The sequence below is a fragment of the Aureobasidium subglaciale genome, assembly GCF_000721755.1.
Source record: "Aureobasidium subglaciale EXF-2481 unplaced genomic scaffold scaffold_9, whole genome shotgun sequence".
Lineage (NCBI taxonomy): Eukaryota > Fungi > Ascomycota > Dothideomycetes > Dothideales > Saccotheciaceae > Aureobasidium > Aureobasidium subglaciale.
Genome location: NW_013566986.1, coordinates 324,855 through 339,484, shown reverse-complemented (window position 1 = coordinate 339,484; position 14,630 = coordinate 324,855). Strand labels below are relative to the sequence as shown.

Genomic DNA, 14,630 nt, shown 5'->3' with positions numbered 1-14,630 from the left:
AAGTCAGGACACGACATGAGCTTGCGCTTGCCTCGCGAAGCTTTGTCCAAGTCGTCGATTTCGCACAACATGCTACAATTTGAGGCCTTGACGAGCTGGAATTTGGTATCATGACTTTCCTAGATCAGTTGACTTATGCAGAAAATATGATTTAACGACGAGTAGCCCGAAGCTCAGAGATCAGGTGTGAACCGAGGTAGCATTTCCAGACAGGGTGGCCTAAATGACAAAGCGAGATAGCAAGGCTTGGTCCCGTGCGGCATCCCGTCATTGAGGCTTTGAGACCTCGACCGCCGTGACCACCATCCAGATAAACAACAACACCTCGCCGAATCGCTCACCGCCTTTCATTACGCGTTCGCTTGCTGATTACCACCTCTGTGAACACTCGCCATCGCCCTCGCATCAATCCGAAGCACGACGATAAGGATACACCTTTCGCGCCAGGCGTCCCGTCCCACATCATGTCTTCACGCAAGAAGGTCCTTCTGAAGGTATGTCCTCTAGCAATCTGAAGTGCTGTGTCGCATGACAATCTGACAGTCAACAGGTTATTATCCTCGGCGATAGTGGTGTCGGCAAGACCAGTTTGATGAACCAATACGTACGCTACCCCTCCATCGACGACATTAAGCAAGAGATAGAAGAGCAGGGAATAATGAGACTGATGTATATACTGCTTTCAGGTCAACAAGAAGTTCAGTGCCAGTTACAAGGCAACCATCGGCGCAGACTTCCTTACCAAAGAGGTCCTGGTCGATGACCGACTGGTCACCATGCAGGTTCGCATACCTTTTCCCCCCTCCGAGCGCACTCATCACAGCTCGTCTGACACATCTGATAGCTCTGGGATACTGCTGGTCAAGAGAGATTCCAATCGCTTGGTGTTGCTTTCTATCGTGGCGCCGACTGCTGCGTACTTGTCTACGATGTCAACAACTCCAAGAGTTTCGACACCCTTGACAGCTGGAGAGACGAGTTCCTGATCCAGGCCAGTCCCATGGACCCCGAGAGCTTCCCTTTCGTAAGTTCCACCAACGCGAAACACGTCGAATACGAATCTGACAGTTTACAGGTTGTGCTCGGCAACAAGGTTGATGTTGAGGAGAGCAAGCGTATGGTTCGTACCACATAACCCAGGTCAGGAAAGACCGTCGGCTGATCGTAGTTCAGGTTTCATCGAAACGCGCCATGGCATTCTGCCAGTCCAAGGGTGGCATCCCGTACTTTGAAACCAGTGCCAAAGAAGCCATCAACGTCGAGCAAGCCTTCGAAGGTGATTCATCCTACATGTAATGCTCCCTCCTTACAACCGCTAACACAGTGCAGTTATTGCTCGTAACGCGTTGGCCCAAGAAGAGAGCGGCGACTTCAACGCAGACTACCCCGAAACCATCCCTATCAACCTCGACAACGAGCGCGATGGCTGCGCTTGCTGAACGCTCTTAACAATTGTTAATTTCTCGTTTCTTTTCACGCCATTCGTTTTTCTTGGGATGTATTGGGAGTTTCTATTTGCATATGAAAGGGACCTAACACTCTATGGTCAGGAGGGCTTCGTCTCGGTCCCTTTGCACTGACTGCTTTATCCGTCAGTGCCTGCGGTGTCGATACAGCACAGATACCTATAATACATGACTAAGTTTCTTGTACAATTGTTACCTAAAAAGCACGAAGCGATAGTCCTGGTTGGATTTCGTGATCAGTCTGCCAGGTGCGGGAGCACTCTTTCTCATATTAGCTCATGATGAGTGGTATGCGAGATTGATGTTCCCCTTTGACGCAGTCTCAGCAACAAACATCTTCACTCTATCTCAGACCACAGTCCTAGCACATTGTCCTGGGGGGGAACTCACATCCAATCTTCTAGCTCTCGAAATTATTACCCCTCTTACGCACGAATGCCACCAAGGATGTCTCACCCGATTTCATCATAAATTGCCCCGCAATTTCAACGGTCTCCTGCATGTCACCAATCCTTCTCCGTCCTTGCATCCGCATCCAAGCATCTTTATTTTCTGCCTCCAATTCTTGTGTATATCTTGGCAATACTTGTAGCCGCATACAATAATCAATTCTTGATCTCGCGATTGTTAATTGATCTTATATCCGTACGATCAGACCTTCAGATGGTCTCACCATAGTCTAATCACAGTGATCAACACAACAACACGACGCGACTAATTCTTCACACCCAAAGCCAAGATGGCCAACACCACCACAGTTCGAGATTTTCAATCGCCAGACAGAGTAGCGTTTCAGGACCAGGGGCCGGTAGGACGGAACTCGGTCACCACTCCACGTAGTCCAGAGAACAACACACCCGGTCGTCAGAGATTCGGAAGTGTCGCCTCGGCAACGTCATATTTTTCCAATGATGGTACATCTCGTCATCGACGACTGTCACGATCCAACACTGTCAAAACTTACCATGAACCAAGTCGACCAAATTGGCAGCCTGGTGCTGAACCTGGTATTGATACTGATGCTGAGAGAGTCAGTCCGCATCTCGAAGCACTACGCGCCCGATGCGATATACTGGTTGCAGACTTCAGTGCTGAGCACATGGAGTCTGTACAAACCGACAACGATTCGCTGGAAGAAGTGTTGTCGGAGAAACGACCACCCCATCTACCTTGCCGCTGGATTTCGGTTAATGGATTGAGTTGGGATGTCATTAAGATTCTCGGTCAGCATTATGGACTGCACAGACTGGCTATCGAGGATTTGATTAACACACGTACGCGAACAAAATGCGATTGGTACTCTGACCATGCTTTTGTGGTTTTGACGTTGCAGAAACTCGTCAGAATACACAACCATTCTGATTCGGATGACTGTGATTGCTCTTCTGATGAAGAACCGATTCACTATGATGAGGTCGAAGAAGACCGCATACCTCATCCGGAGCGTGAGCGCGTACCTTTCTGGAAGAACCCTTTCAAGAAATCAAAGCCGAAGAGAAAGCCATCTACCTTGCCACGCTATAACGACGATGGACTGGATGGACTGGACAAGATGGGAGACATGATTCGCGCTCACAGTTCAACAGCGGACGGTGCACCTTTGCAAAACATCAGAACGTTGCATCGCTATGAGAGTATGCAAAATCCCGAGCATACACTGTTCATGGAGAAACACTCTGCACTATTCGAGGAAAACCTGGTTGTTAGTGTTGAGCAAGTTGCCATCTTCTTGATGTCAGACAATACGGTCATCTCATTTTTCGAACACTCTGGTGCTGACGTCGAAGAACCAATTCTGGAGCGCCTGAAGAGCCCTGCCACTATGCTGCGCCGTAGTGCAGACTCATCCCTGGTACTACAGGCCATTATCGATGCCATTGTCGATTTGGCCATTCCGGTCAAAGAAGCCTATAACAAAGCCCGAAAAGACCTACAAATCGACGTCCTCACCAACCCATCAATGAGCACATCAAAAGCTCTGCATATCTTCACCGAAGAAATTGACATGCTGCAGAACCTCTTCAAGCCTATCATCAACCTGGTAAACTCACTTCGAGACCACAAATCAGAACCTTTCCCTGGACCACTTTTACCCTCAGAACCGTCATCACGGAAGGTTAGTGATCATCGCAGACCACAACCAAAGAGATTCTTCACGCAAACACCCACGACTGTGGTTATGAGTCCTTTGGCTCATGTGTACCTGGGAGATGTACTCGATCATTGTATCACCATCATCCAATCGCTCGAGCAGATGGATGCATCAGCTAATAACCTGTCATCTCTGATGTTCAACACTATTGGTACGTCGTACTCATACCAAAGTATGCCGCATTAGTTGCAAAAGTACTAATTTTTATCTAGGAGCCCGTACAAACACCACAATGTCCATCATCGCCATCGTTACAGTCTTCTTTGCACCTCTTACCTTCCTCTGTGGCTATTTCGGCATGAACTTCACACACTTTCAAGGTATAGAACACTCGGATGTATACTTCTGGATCATCGCTATACCAACAACTATCGTTTTTATGGCGATGATAGGGGGTGGAGTGGGTTATAGGACCGTAAAAACGTGGGCAGCGAGGTTCCACCTTGCTAAAGCCAGGAGAGGCAGGAAGCAGAGACAGGCTAAACTCAGAGCTAGACAGAGACAGAGACAGAGGGGGTTGGTGGCTTTGTCGTAAATTGGTATGGCTGGGTGGTGGTGTGAAAGGAGAACAGGGCTTTGAATCCAGCGTAACTCCGCACAATTATTGGGCTATGTAAGTAGATCAGATGTACACTACAAGGGACTCGAATGATCTATCTATATGATACCGCTTGCCGCTGTCTTGGGCCGAAAATTTTGCTCTGTGATTTTCCTCCAAGTCGACATGCTGAAGTGTTCAACCTCAGCAAGTCTGTCAACGTCCAGTATATTCTGAGTCAGACTTCGACTTGCACGATATGTATGCTCTACCCAAGCAGATCATCAGTCTTTCTGTGTGTAAAGCCAAGTTACTGTCAGGTAGGAGTTGTCTTTCGGCCTACCCCAAGACTGTCGCTTCACCACACAGTAAATATAGCTAGTTCAGCTCTATGTGCGAGAGAGCTCACGAGTACGTGTACAGCTCAGATGTTATTCGAATCAAATCAGACGACACAATAATCGATGATCGCAGTCTCGCGAGTACAAGGATCAAATCGGAGAATCAAGCAGGGCGACCCAAGAGACGTTACCGCCCAAGACACTCCTGACTGCTGCAGAATCTTCACGAGGTGACCCGTTCTCGGTTAAGATAATCGAGCTTGAATTTGCAGGAGATTGTACAGAGACGATGTGGGTGGGTCTTTGGGGCAGCCCCGTGGAAGGAAATGGATGAATTCTTCCGATGCACAGAATCGTAATTAGGAGATAGGGCAGATCGTATCCAACTTGGTCACGGAGACTCAAGACAACAAGAGTACTCTAGAGTAAATGCTTTGCCCCAAATGGTGTTCGGATGCTCCTTGTCCGAGTAGGATGAGGGGTGGTTAACATAGAGTAGATACATGGCGGAATTAAGCTCCTCCAAGAAGCGAATGGTAAATACTGTACATGTACAAAGCAACAGAGTTTGCCCATTTGTCTGGCATTTGGGAAGAATTTCGGGACCCGGGACGCGATCTCTTGCTCGGCGCAAGCCACCAAAAGCCCTGACAAGCGCCTCACGCGTGGTTGGCTTGAGACTTTAACCGTCTTCTATCATTCTGCAAACGTCGGGTGCTTCGAAGGAAGCTCTGCAAGTAGGCATGAAGCTTCTCTACCATGACCGCAAGATCTTGGCTGCTCCGGATGTTTGCTCCGAAAGCCTCACAGCGGCAGCGGCGTGACGACGTACCTGGATGAGGCTGATGGACTGACAAGACTATCATCACTCTCTTCGCTGGATATCACAAAGTCCTCTTCATATTATCAAATCTTCCGAAGACTGGCATTATCCACAGAAGGGCCGAATGCAGAGCTGGAGAAAGTCGGGAGAACTGGAGACAGGAGCGTGGAGGGGACGCGTGTGGGGCATGGAGACATCTGTGCCATGGAGAGAGAACCTGGCAAAAGGTGATCGACGCTTGGATGCAACCTCTCGCGACGATGGTGTTAGTGAAACCACCCAATAGCAATACGAGGAGTAGAGTGAAGGATTCCGAGTATCCGTATGCTCACGGCATCGCACCGCATGCTGTCACTCCGAGCGACGAACATTGTTGTCACTTGCCCTAATTGGCTTACTGTTTCGTGCTCGCGACCTGCAAGTGAAAGAGTGGGTTGTTCTTGCCTTGAATCTCTATATATTGAGATACCCCTATCACTCTCATAGCCCTCCCTTTTCTTCTTTGTCGTCCCCCTAATCAGCCTAACCACCACCAACAACAACAACTACCATCAACCAACACCTGGTATTGCCTGACCATCAAGGGCAACAGGCAAGATGGGACTCCCTAAGATCGGCAATGTTTACTTCATTGCTGCAATTGCCATCATAGGAGGTGGTCTCTTCGGTTTTGATATCTCGTCGATGTCCGCTGTGTAAGTGTCAGGCAGACCATCTCTGAGATGTCGCTGATTTTAGTCGAGGATTGCAACTCAGCCATACAAGTGTTACTTCAACCAGCAGGGATACAATGATGCAGGAGAGTGCATCGGTCCTAGAGCCGACGTACAAGGTGGCATCACTGCATCCATGGCTGGTGGTTCTTGGCTCGCTGCTCTCTGCTCCGGTTACCTCTCCGATCGTCTTGGACGTGAGTGATCATCTTCATATCGCATCACAAGAGAATACTGACCACAGTCAACAGGTAAACCGGCAATCCAGATTGGAGCAGTCATCTGGGTCATCGGATGCATCATCGTTTGTGCTTCCCAGAACATCGCTATGCTCATCGTCGGCCGTATCATCAATGGATTCTGTGTCGGTATCTGCTCAGCCCAGGTTCCTGTCTACATCTCAGAGATCGCACCTCCCAGCAAGCGAGGCAAATTGGTCGGAGCTCAGCAATGGGCCATCACTTGGGGTACGCAAGCCACAATAGTCTCATTCTTTACTTTTTTTTTTAGCTAACTTATTATCAGGCATCATGATCATGGTCAGTCCATCGCTCTTTCCGAACAGATGGCGTGTCGAGTCCCGTCAAAATCTGGGTCTGAGAGTTACAACATGGAAGAACAATGCTGACTTCATGAACTCGTTTTAGTTCTACATCTCTTACGGATGCTCCTTCATCAACGGTACTGGCGCTTTCCGCGCTCCTTGGGCCCTTCAGATGATTCCAGCCATCCTGCTTTTCTTCGGCATGATGCTACTCCCAGAGTCTCCCCGCTGGCTGGCGTCCAAGGACCGCTGGGAGGAGACTCTAGAAGTACTGTCACTTACGCATGGTCACGGTGATCCTGAGAGTCCCTTCGTTGTTCGCGAATTCAACGAAATCAAGGAGTGGATCAGAATCGAGTCTGAAGCTAAGAACGCCTCATACCTCGAGCTCATCCGTCCTCGCATGCTCAACAGAACTATTACTGGTCTGTTCATGCAGATCTGGTCTCAGCTGACTGGCATGAACGTGATGTGAGTTGGTTGCGGAATTTCCCCATTTTCGTCCCATTTCTACCCCTTTCTTTCCAGTGTCCATCCTAACGATGCTACATGATCACTAATGACCTACACAACAGGATGTATTACATCACGTACATATTTACCATGGCTGGCTTGTCAGGAAATACCCTTCTGGTGTCGTCATCTATCCAGTATGTCATCAACGTTGTCATGACGATTCCCGGTCTGCTTCTTGTGGACCGCGTCGGCCGCCGCCCTTTACTCTTGGTTGGAGCTGCCTTCATGGCCCTATGGCTGTTCGCCAATGCCGGCATACTCGGCGTATACGGTACCTACCCTGGTCCCGGAGGTGTTGGCGGAAACACACCTGAGGCATCCACCGAAGTCACTGGCGCAGCTTCAAAAGCAGTCATTGCTTGCTCCTACCTCTTTGTTGCATCCTACGCACCTACTTGGGGTCCTGTATGTAGCTCGTATTATCGCTTGGTGGCCAATTCTGACTTTTATTCCAGGTCTCCTGGATCTACCCCTCGGAGATCTTCCCCAACCGTGTCAGAGGCAAGGCCACTGCTCTTGCGACCTCGGCTAACTGGGCCTTCAACTTCGTATGGAACTCCGAACTAAACACAGCGAAGTACAAGCTAATCTTTTGACCAGGCCCTCGGTTACTTCGTTCCTCCAGCCTTCATCAACATCAGATATCACACCTACACGATCTTCGGCGTCTTCTGTGTTGCTATGTGGATCCACGTATTCCTGTGTTTTCCTGAGACGGGTGGCAAACCACTCGAGGAGGTCACTGCTATGTTCGAGGACCCAAACGGCATCAAGTACATCGGTACACCTGCTTGGAAAACCAGTACCTCGACCTCGATCACTTCTCGCATGGAGAGAGGACAAGATCTCGAGAAGAAGCTCAGCAATGACGAGGCCCCTGAGACCCACGAGGTCGCTCCCAAGCAGACCATTTGAGGTTGTACAAAACATCAGACGATACGCATCCATACTGAACGCAGACAAGGCTTACACGAGCCCAACATTACTTTGACCGCACCTTGAGAGTGCGAGGTCCATAAAGTTGGACTTATACATTCTAGAAATTACACAATGTTTCCTTTGATTGCGAACTACTTCATGTGTGACCGTGTGATGTGACTTTGACTCCGTATCACGGGCTCTCAAATTTTGCCATGATACTGACCGCTCAACGCTGGAACGTGCAAGCCAGTCGATTAATGCCGTGGAGAATATGGGGCTACTCTAAACAGCGTTCTCGTGTTACTGTTTCCAGGCAGATACAGCTTGGAGTCAGAACGAAAAAGCCAGGCACACCACTTTCGCGCGTCAGTCGACATGTCCGATTCGTGAAAGCGGCCAGAGGGACACCTGTAAGTCAAACAGCTGAGTATTCGTTGGGTTACGCGTGAGTAGGCTTTGTTTGGTCTTCTGTAGTGCCTCCCTCCTTGAGCTGTAGAGAAGCAGAATTACTTCTAGATGTAGAGCCGCTCAAGCAATTGTTCACTCCCAGCCACTCCATTACTCGAAAAAGACTATGTTCAAGTAAGGCTGCACGATGAGGAGCATTGTTTGCATGGGAAGGACTTGCGTGAGTTTGAGTCATCAGGTACGAGTATCTACTGTCATAACTTTGAGTCGGCGAGTCAAACGACATTCTTCTGCAACCACTCCTCCCAGTCCTTCTTTGTGAAGCTACTCGAAATGCTTGGCTCGTTGAGTCCCTGTGACGCAGTCAGTTTATATGTGCGATGTTGATTTGAGCTTTACTCACATTAAACATAACGGTAGGCGAAACGTGAACAGAGACCAAACGACTAGCCTTGATGAGCAACTTGAGGTCGTTAGTGACCTGGTTGCCAGAATTGAGGCTGCCATCAGGGCCGGGCTTGTTAGAGATCTCGAGCTGACTGTAGATCTTGCTCTCCTCCAGACCAACAGTGGCCGCAAGCTTTGCAAGACGCTTGTAGGTCTGGTTTCTGGTCTCATTGACGACATTGACATCGAAATATTCGGTCTGCTTGTCAAAAAGAGCAGCACTGAAGGACCAGAACTTGGAGGGATCGGTTCTCAAGACTGCAACAGCTGCTTCGTGGACTAGAGTTGAGGAAGGGTGCCATGGCTGGATCTGCTGACGGAAAATGACCCGGAGGTCCTTCGAGTACTTCTGCTCAATGATGGGAGCGACATCGTGGTAGAAGGTTTCAAACTGCTTCTTACTGAAAGGGCACACGTAGTCGAGGACTGAGTATTGTATCAATATGCAGTCGAGCAATATACCTGACTGATAGCATACATAGTTCTAAAGTGTGGTGAGCGCCGCTCGAGAGGGCTTGGCCAGCAAATTTGGGAGCGAGAGCCATGTCGGTTGAAGCTGAAAGATCGCTTGCGGTACTCGGTTCTTGAGAGTGAATTGATGATGCGGCCGAAGAGAGATCAATTCCGGGAGGGGCTTGATTAGGGAAACCAAAGAGGTTTGCTGTCAAACGTGCGGCAAGTGGACGTTCCTCGGGATGGTGTGTGTAATAAAGGCTTGCTTCGCGTTTCTTGATCTTGCGAACTCGCTGGCGCTCGAGTCTCTCTGTTCGTAGTCGTGCTGCGGCTTCCCGTTGTTCTGGGGTGGGTGGGGACCAGTGTTAACACTGCCGCCGATTCCTATGGCTGCGGGTTGTTCTGCGGTGTTCGAGAGTACGTGAGTAGGGATCCGCGGCCTGGATATATTGCTAGGAATGAGCTGCAACGATGATGATGACTGTTTATAAGAAGATTGAAATGATGCTGTGACTAAGAACCTCCAAAGCACCTTCGTGGTTGACGAGATACGGCTGTACGATGACGTGAGCCCGGGCTTTATGACCATTGCGGGTGGAGCAACATCCGACGGCTGCCAGATTAATTCCCCGATCATCTGCTGTAATCAAGCCAAAGTACTGTAGATGATGACTTGCATCAGGAACCATCATTCGGGATGCTGTTACAGCAAAGAAGCGGTTCAAGACACATGTGCATCTCGATAGTATGCACAAATTGTTGTGTTTGAGGTCGAGAGTTGTTCGAGTACAGAGCTTGGCAGGTGCTGCATAAGGAAGGCTCGACTGCTCGTTACCGACTCGCGTCTCAGCGCGTCTTTCTTCGCCACACCACTTTGTACCGTCTGTACTAAGACGAAAATATGGACATCTCATAGCAATGTCGATACACGCTCTACCGCAGGCGGCTGTGCGCACCATTCGATCCGGTCAGGCTTTGACGGACCCTACCTCGGTTGTGAAAGAACTTGTTGATAACGCCCTTGATGCCCGAGCATCTAACATCACTGTCGAGATCTCCACGAATACACTCGATCTGATCCAAGTCAAGGATAATGGTCATGGAATTGCGCCTACCGATAGGCCACTGGTGGCGAAGCCTTATTGTACCAGTAAGCTTAAAGATGAGAAAGATCTTGCTCTTGTAGGTTCGTTCTATCTCGGCTTTCGAGGTGAAGCCTTGAGCAGTGCATTGGAGATGAGTGGTGAGATGACCATCACTACAAGAGTCGAAGGCGAAAGTATTGCTACTGCTATCAAACTTGATCAAAATGGCGAACCGGTTCAAGATCGTGCCACTCATCCACCTGGAACCACAATTCGTATCGTCAATTTCCTCAAGAATCAGCCAGTCCGCAAGCAGGTCGCCTTGAAAGTTGCACCCAAGACTTTGACGAGGATCAAGCAGTTGTTGCAGTCGTATGCTTTCGCCAGGCCGGCCACCAGATTGTCATTGAAAGTTATCAAGGCCAAAAGTGACAAGGACAATTGGACCTATGCACCAAAGGTTGGCAGCGGTATCGAGGATACAGCTCTCAAGGTCGTCGGAAAACCTTGTGCTGCTCAGTGCGTCTGGGCCGAGATGGAGCACGAAGGCTTCACTGTGCAAGCGTTTTTACCTCGCCCTGATGCACATGCTTCGAAGATCAGTGGGCTGGGACAGTATGTATCGGTTAACGATCGACCTCTCACTTCGTCCCGTGGCATTTCAAGGCAGCTTGTGAGGATCTACAAAGAAAGTCTCAAAGGCTCATCCTCTCTGCATGATGCCAAAGACCCCTTTCTTTATCTCTCGCTGTCTTGCCCACCAGGTAGCTACGACGTCAATATCGAGCCGGCGAAAGACGATGTGCTCTTTGGCGATGTCGACAAGGTCACAGAAGCCGTCAGACGACTGATGTTGATCTCATACCCGGAGAAAGACGACGTGGTCGAACCGACGATCGCGCTCAAACCTGCTCAGGTTTATCGTGTGCCGGAGACAGAGACGAGACCCAAACGAGCCGAGGCGAAGGACAACATGTACGATCTCGATGAGGATGATCTCACTCTATTCATGGATTCGGTAGAACAACCCAGACTTGATGCTGTTGAGGAAGAAGAGCGACCTGGAACTCTCAGAAGTGCCGCAATGTCAAATCCTTGGGTGACCGCCAAGATGAATGCTTACAGCAACAAGAAGACCGCCCCGAACGTCCAGCTCTTGACTCCAGCTAAACCGGCTTCGAGTGCCACACTCGAGTCGAGCTCACCTGCTTTTGAAATACACCATTCGCAGCAATATGCGCCCGGACTGCCGACACCACGACCGTCATCGCCTGTATCCATGCTTACAGAGGAAGTAGAACCTTCCGGTCACCATCGTATGATAGGCCCTCCTGATCTTCCACCACCCATACCTCATATGTCAAGTCAGAGCAAGTCGCCAATACGGAACAGTTTCGAAGCTTCGGGCTCATCTTCAGCTCCTCACCGGATGACTCTACCTCCTGACCAGGCTCCGGAAGGCACACCTTTAGACAGCATACCAGAAGTGGCACTCAGGAGGCGTAGTCCGGCAAAACAGCAGCAGCGATCATTCGCCAACAAGCCCTTCGTATCACCAGTCGACCCCGAACGTGACGCATGGTTCCATTTCCCGGAGTCGCAAAGATCGAAGCAATTCGCGCCAAAGAGAATGTTGCAGAGACAGAGTGTCGAAGGACTCGTCCCAAACGAAGAGCCATACTCGTCAGGCGCTACACCTACTCCCAACAATGCTGACATTCGTAACTTCCTTGGCCGAGGTCGAGATCAGCAGTCTGCTACTCCTGTGCCCAACTGTCCGACAGATTCAGGCGATGAGAGTGCACTACAAACTGAGATTCGCCACGAGACGCAGCCTAAGGGGTTCGTCAAGGCCAGTGAACTTGACCTCGAGAGCACTAAATTTGTGGAGGCTGTACATTCTGCTCCAAAAGCAAAGCCGAAGCGCCACAGAACAGCAGACGATCGTGCGCTCGAAGAGATATCTGGGAATGGCAGAGCAGATGACGAAGGGGCAAGCGGCTCAGAATACGAAGACCGTCCCCGTCGTCGCCGCACTGGAGAATCGGACCCAAAACGATTACGACGTACCAAATCTGCAACTCTACCACTCGAAAAGGTGCCTGTAGAGTCACAGACTCAAAGCTGGAACACTATGCTAGCCGTGACAGTGGATGGCTTAGATGAGCAGTTGCGGCACATTGTGTCGGAAGGCACCTTTATGGCCTGGAATGCACCTGCTTTCGACCCACTAGCAGAGCAGAAGAGAAGCTTCACAGAGGATGATGTGCAGCTCTGGACCTCTTTGCTCAGTCAATCTCTTCTCAGACTTGAGCCAGAAGCGGAACTGGTGCGTGATTTGGTTGACGTTGTTAGAAACTCCATGAGCAGATGGGAATCTTTTGCTGTTTGAGCGATAGCTGACGATTTTGCTGCTCGCTTCACCTTTCTCTTAGAACTCTTCTTCCCTGCTTGAGGTGGATGTGCTCTTGCTGATGAGCGAGACATCCTCTTTGGTTTGCTTGCTTGATAATATAGGCTTATGATGCGATAGGGTTGCTTTGTTATGGACATTGTTGGTATGATACCCTGTTTTAGCTAGAGACGATTGATGCAGACACCACGATGTATTATGATATAGACGAATGTATGTATAAGGTCAAGAGACCATCATTCCTAGTCAAGACGAGCGTTGCTCTCAATGGATCAAGAAGAGTCGATGCATGTAGTACATGCTTCAATGCGAGCCATTGTCTATGTTTCAGATCTCCACAGCGCAAACGTTACATATCTGGACCTAGATCAGCTCTCGTTGCCCGGCTACCAGAGTGGCACACAGGCAGGGTCGCATTTTAGTCCACTGTTCGTACCAAGCAAGGACTACTTTGTACTCTTCATCGTGCTTCGGACGGACGGTCATGTATGCCTTTGTCTTTGGCTCGATAAGACACACCACTGACGTCTTGACAGCTAAGCATCCAAAGCCTTCTTAGCCCCATCCACAATCTTCTTGACCTCACCAACTCCCTTCTCCACCACCTTCTCCATCTGCGCACCCGCCTTTTTCAAATCATCCGGTCTCGCCGTCTTTGCCAACTGCATTGCCCTCAGCTTTTTCTGCTGTCCTTGTCTGGCATTTCTGACTGCATTGTTTGCAACATCCCCTGCTTTTGCTGCTGCGTTCACAGTGGCTTTTCTGGATTCAGCGGTGGGTGGGGGGATGGGGATAGATAGAAGGAGAGGGTTTGCGCCGGTGGGGTCGGGTTGGGGTGTTAGGTTTAGGTTTGCGGATTGGATTGCTGAGGAGATTGATTTGAGATGCTGTGTGAGACGTGTTAGTCCCATTCCAAGGTATGAGATGAGGGTGAATGGGAGATGTCGTACCTCTTGCTCGCCAACAACGACTTGAACAATCCTTCCTTTCGGCACGACTTGAGCCAAATCTCCTAGTTTCACAGGTCCCCCTTGTTTGAGCTGCACACGCAGACTCTCGAGAACTTGAGGGTTAAAGCGACCACCCTGTCTCAGTTGTGAAAGGTCGTTCTTGAGCTTCTCAACGGCATCACTGATGTCAGATTCGAGGACGCTGAAGTCGAAGGGGTCTTCTGAGCCTACTGCTCCAGTCGCGGCGGATGATGAAGATGATGATGACGAGTCAGAGCGGGAGGCTTCACGGGCTGCTTTACCGCCTTTCTTCAACGTGGAAGTTGTGTTGCTGAAGGTGCGAATGGTTGTGAGTTTTGATGTCGTCGTAGCCGCGACCAGACCTGAGGGACTGCGAGAGATGTTAGTCGGGTCTAGTAAAGTGCTCGAGGCGTCGCATACCGGAGGCTACATTGTCTCGCGACAGCTCCTTCCCGCGACAACAGACGCGAGCAAAGTAATTGTGTTGATCGTGTTGGTCGCATTTTGTTTTTGTGTTTTGGTAGAAACCTCAAAAGCCGAATGTGGAAAGAACGAACTTGTGACGTCGGCAGCCAGAGCCGAGCTGCGACCCTGTCCCTTCTTTAGATACCAAGGCATCGCTAGATCGACAAAACGATTTACTGCAAGGGCAGACACGTGTGGTCTGGAATGGAGTTTGCCAATCTAATTAGCTCTGCAGCTAATGTACAGTCGTTGCAAAGTTCGATATCGATAACAAATCACAGCGGGTCTGCAGTTTCAAAGGATCATCCATCAATGCATTGCTAAAGCTCATTAAGGATTGTCTGATTGTGTGCGCATGAGTAGCTTGGCCGTGA

At 49.7% G+C, this 14,630-nt stretch overlaps 6 protein-coding genes across 6 annotated transcripts; 4 read left to right on the top strand and 2 right to left on the bottom strand.

The window, feature by feature from the left end:
- The first annotated feature begins 260 nt into the window (after positions 1–260).
- On the top strand, positions 261–1,925 carry AUEXF2481DRAFT_39541 (uncharacterized protein). The gene is made up of 7 exons (XM_013488748.1): positions 261–494; positions 551–604; positions 687–782; positions 845–1,024; positions 1,076–1,120; positions 1,174–1,276; positions 1,330–1,925. Exons 1-7 carry the CDS (start codon positions 465–467, stop codon positions 1,437–1,439), a joined length of 618 nt encoding a protein of 205 aa, XP_013344202.1. The 5' UTR covers positions 261–464; the 3' UTR covers positions 1,440–1,925.
- A 101-nt stretch (positions 1,926–2,026) lies between these two features.
- Positions 2,027–4,306, top strand: AUEXF2481DRAFT_39540 (uncharacterized protein). The gene is made up of 2 exons (XM_013488747.1): positions 2,027–3,769; positions 3,831–4,306. The coding sequence occupies exons 1-2, from the start codon at positions 2,206–2,208 to the stop codon at positions 4,151–4,153; spliced, it is 1,887 nt and encodes a 628-aa protein (XP_013344201.1). The 5' UTR covers positions 2,027–2,205; the 3' UTR covers positions 4,154–4,306.
- Positions 4,307–5,917: 1,611 nt separating this feature from the next.
- On the top strand, positions 5,918–8,008 carry AUEXF2481DRAFT_29113 (uncharacterized protein; the record flags this gene model as incomplete). Its single annotated transcript, XM_013488687.1, has 8 exons — positions 5,918–6,015; positions 6,064–6,230; positions 6,285–6,500; positions 6,544–6,572; positions 6,681–7,048; positions 7,153–7,498; positions 7,549–7,641; positions 7,694–8,008. The coding sequence occupies 8 exons, from the start codon at positions 5,918–5,920 to the stop codon at positions 8,006–8,008; spliced, it is 1,632 nt and encodes a 543-aa protein (XP_013344141.1).
- A 689-nt stretch (positions 8,009–8,697) lies between these two features.
- AUEXF2481DRAFT_29112 (uncharacterized protein) lies at positions 8,698–9,414 on the bottom strand (the record flags this gene model as incomplete). The annotated part of the gene is made up of 3 exons (XM_013488686.1): positions 8,698–8,775; positions 8,826–9,295; positions 9,348–9,414. 3 exons carry the CDS (start codon positions 9,412–9,414, stop codon positions 8,698–8,700), a joined length of 615 nt encoding a protein of 204 aa, XP_013344140.1.
- Positions 9,415–10,240: 826 nt separating this feature from the next.
- On the top strand, positions 10,241–12,799 carry AUEXF2481DRAFT_29111 (uncharacterized protein; the record flags this gene model as incomplete). The annotated part of the gene is made up of 1 exon (XM_013488685.1): positions 10,241–12,799. The coding sequence occupies one exon, from the start codon at positions 10,241–10,243 to the stop codon at positions 12,797–12,799; it is 2,559 nt and encodes an 852-aa protein (XP_013344139.1).
- Positions 12,800–12,939: 140 nt separating this feature from the next.
- AUEXF2481DRAFT_39536 (uncharacterized protein) lies at positions 12,940–14,451 on the bottom strand. Its single transcript, XM_013488746.1, has 3 exons — positions 14,212–14,451; positions 13,771–14,161; positions 12,940–13,707 (listed from the first exon to the last, which is right to left on the bottom strand). The coding sequence occupies exons 1-3, from the start codon at positions 14,292–14,294 to the stop codon at positions 13,357–13,359; spliced, it is 825 nt and encodes a 274-aa protein (XP_013344200.1). The 5' UTR covers positions 14,295–14,451; the 3' UTR covers positions 12,940–13,356.
- Positions 14,452–14,630: the final 179 nt, after the last annotated feature.

Bases quoted from the DNA above. Each gene is read 5' to 3' on its own strand.
- AUEXF2481DRAFT_39541 (XM_013488748.1), top strand. From the start codon at position 465: ATGTCTTCACGCAAGAAGGTCCTTCTGAAG. The intron at 605-686 runs GTACGCTACCCC...TACTGCTTTCAG, and splicing joins CCAGTTTGATGAACCAATAC to GTCAACAAGAAGTTCAGTGC. The intron at 783-844 runs GTTCGCATACCT...CACATCTGATAG, and splicing joins ACCGACTGGTCACCATGCAG to CTCTGGGATACTGCTGGTCA.
- AUEXF2481DRAFT_39536 (XM_013488746.1), bottom strand. From the start codon at position 14,294: ATGCGACCAACACGATCAACACAATTACTTTGCTCGCGTCTGTTGTCG. The intron at 14,162-14,211 runs GTATGCGACGCC...CATCTCTCGCAG, and splicing joins GCGAGACAATGTAGCCTCCG to TCCCTCAGGTCTGGTCGCGG. The intron at 13,708-13,770 runs GTACGACATCTC...CGTCTCACACAG, and splicing joins TCGTTGTTGGCGAGCAAGAG to CATCTCAAATCAATCTCCTC.
- AUEXF2481DRAFT_39540 (XM_013488747.1), top strand. From the start codon at position 2,206: ATGGCCAACACCACCACAGTTCGAGATTTTCAATCGCCAGACAGAGTA. The intron at 3,770-3,830 runs GTACGTCGTACT...ATTTTTATCTAG, and splicing joins TCTGATGTTCAACACTATTG to GAGCCCGTACAAACACCACA.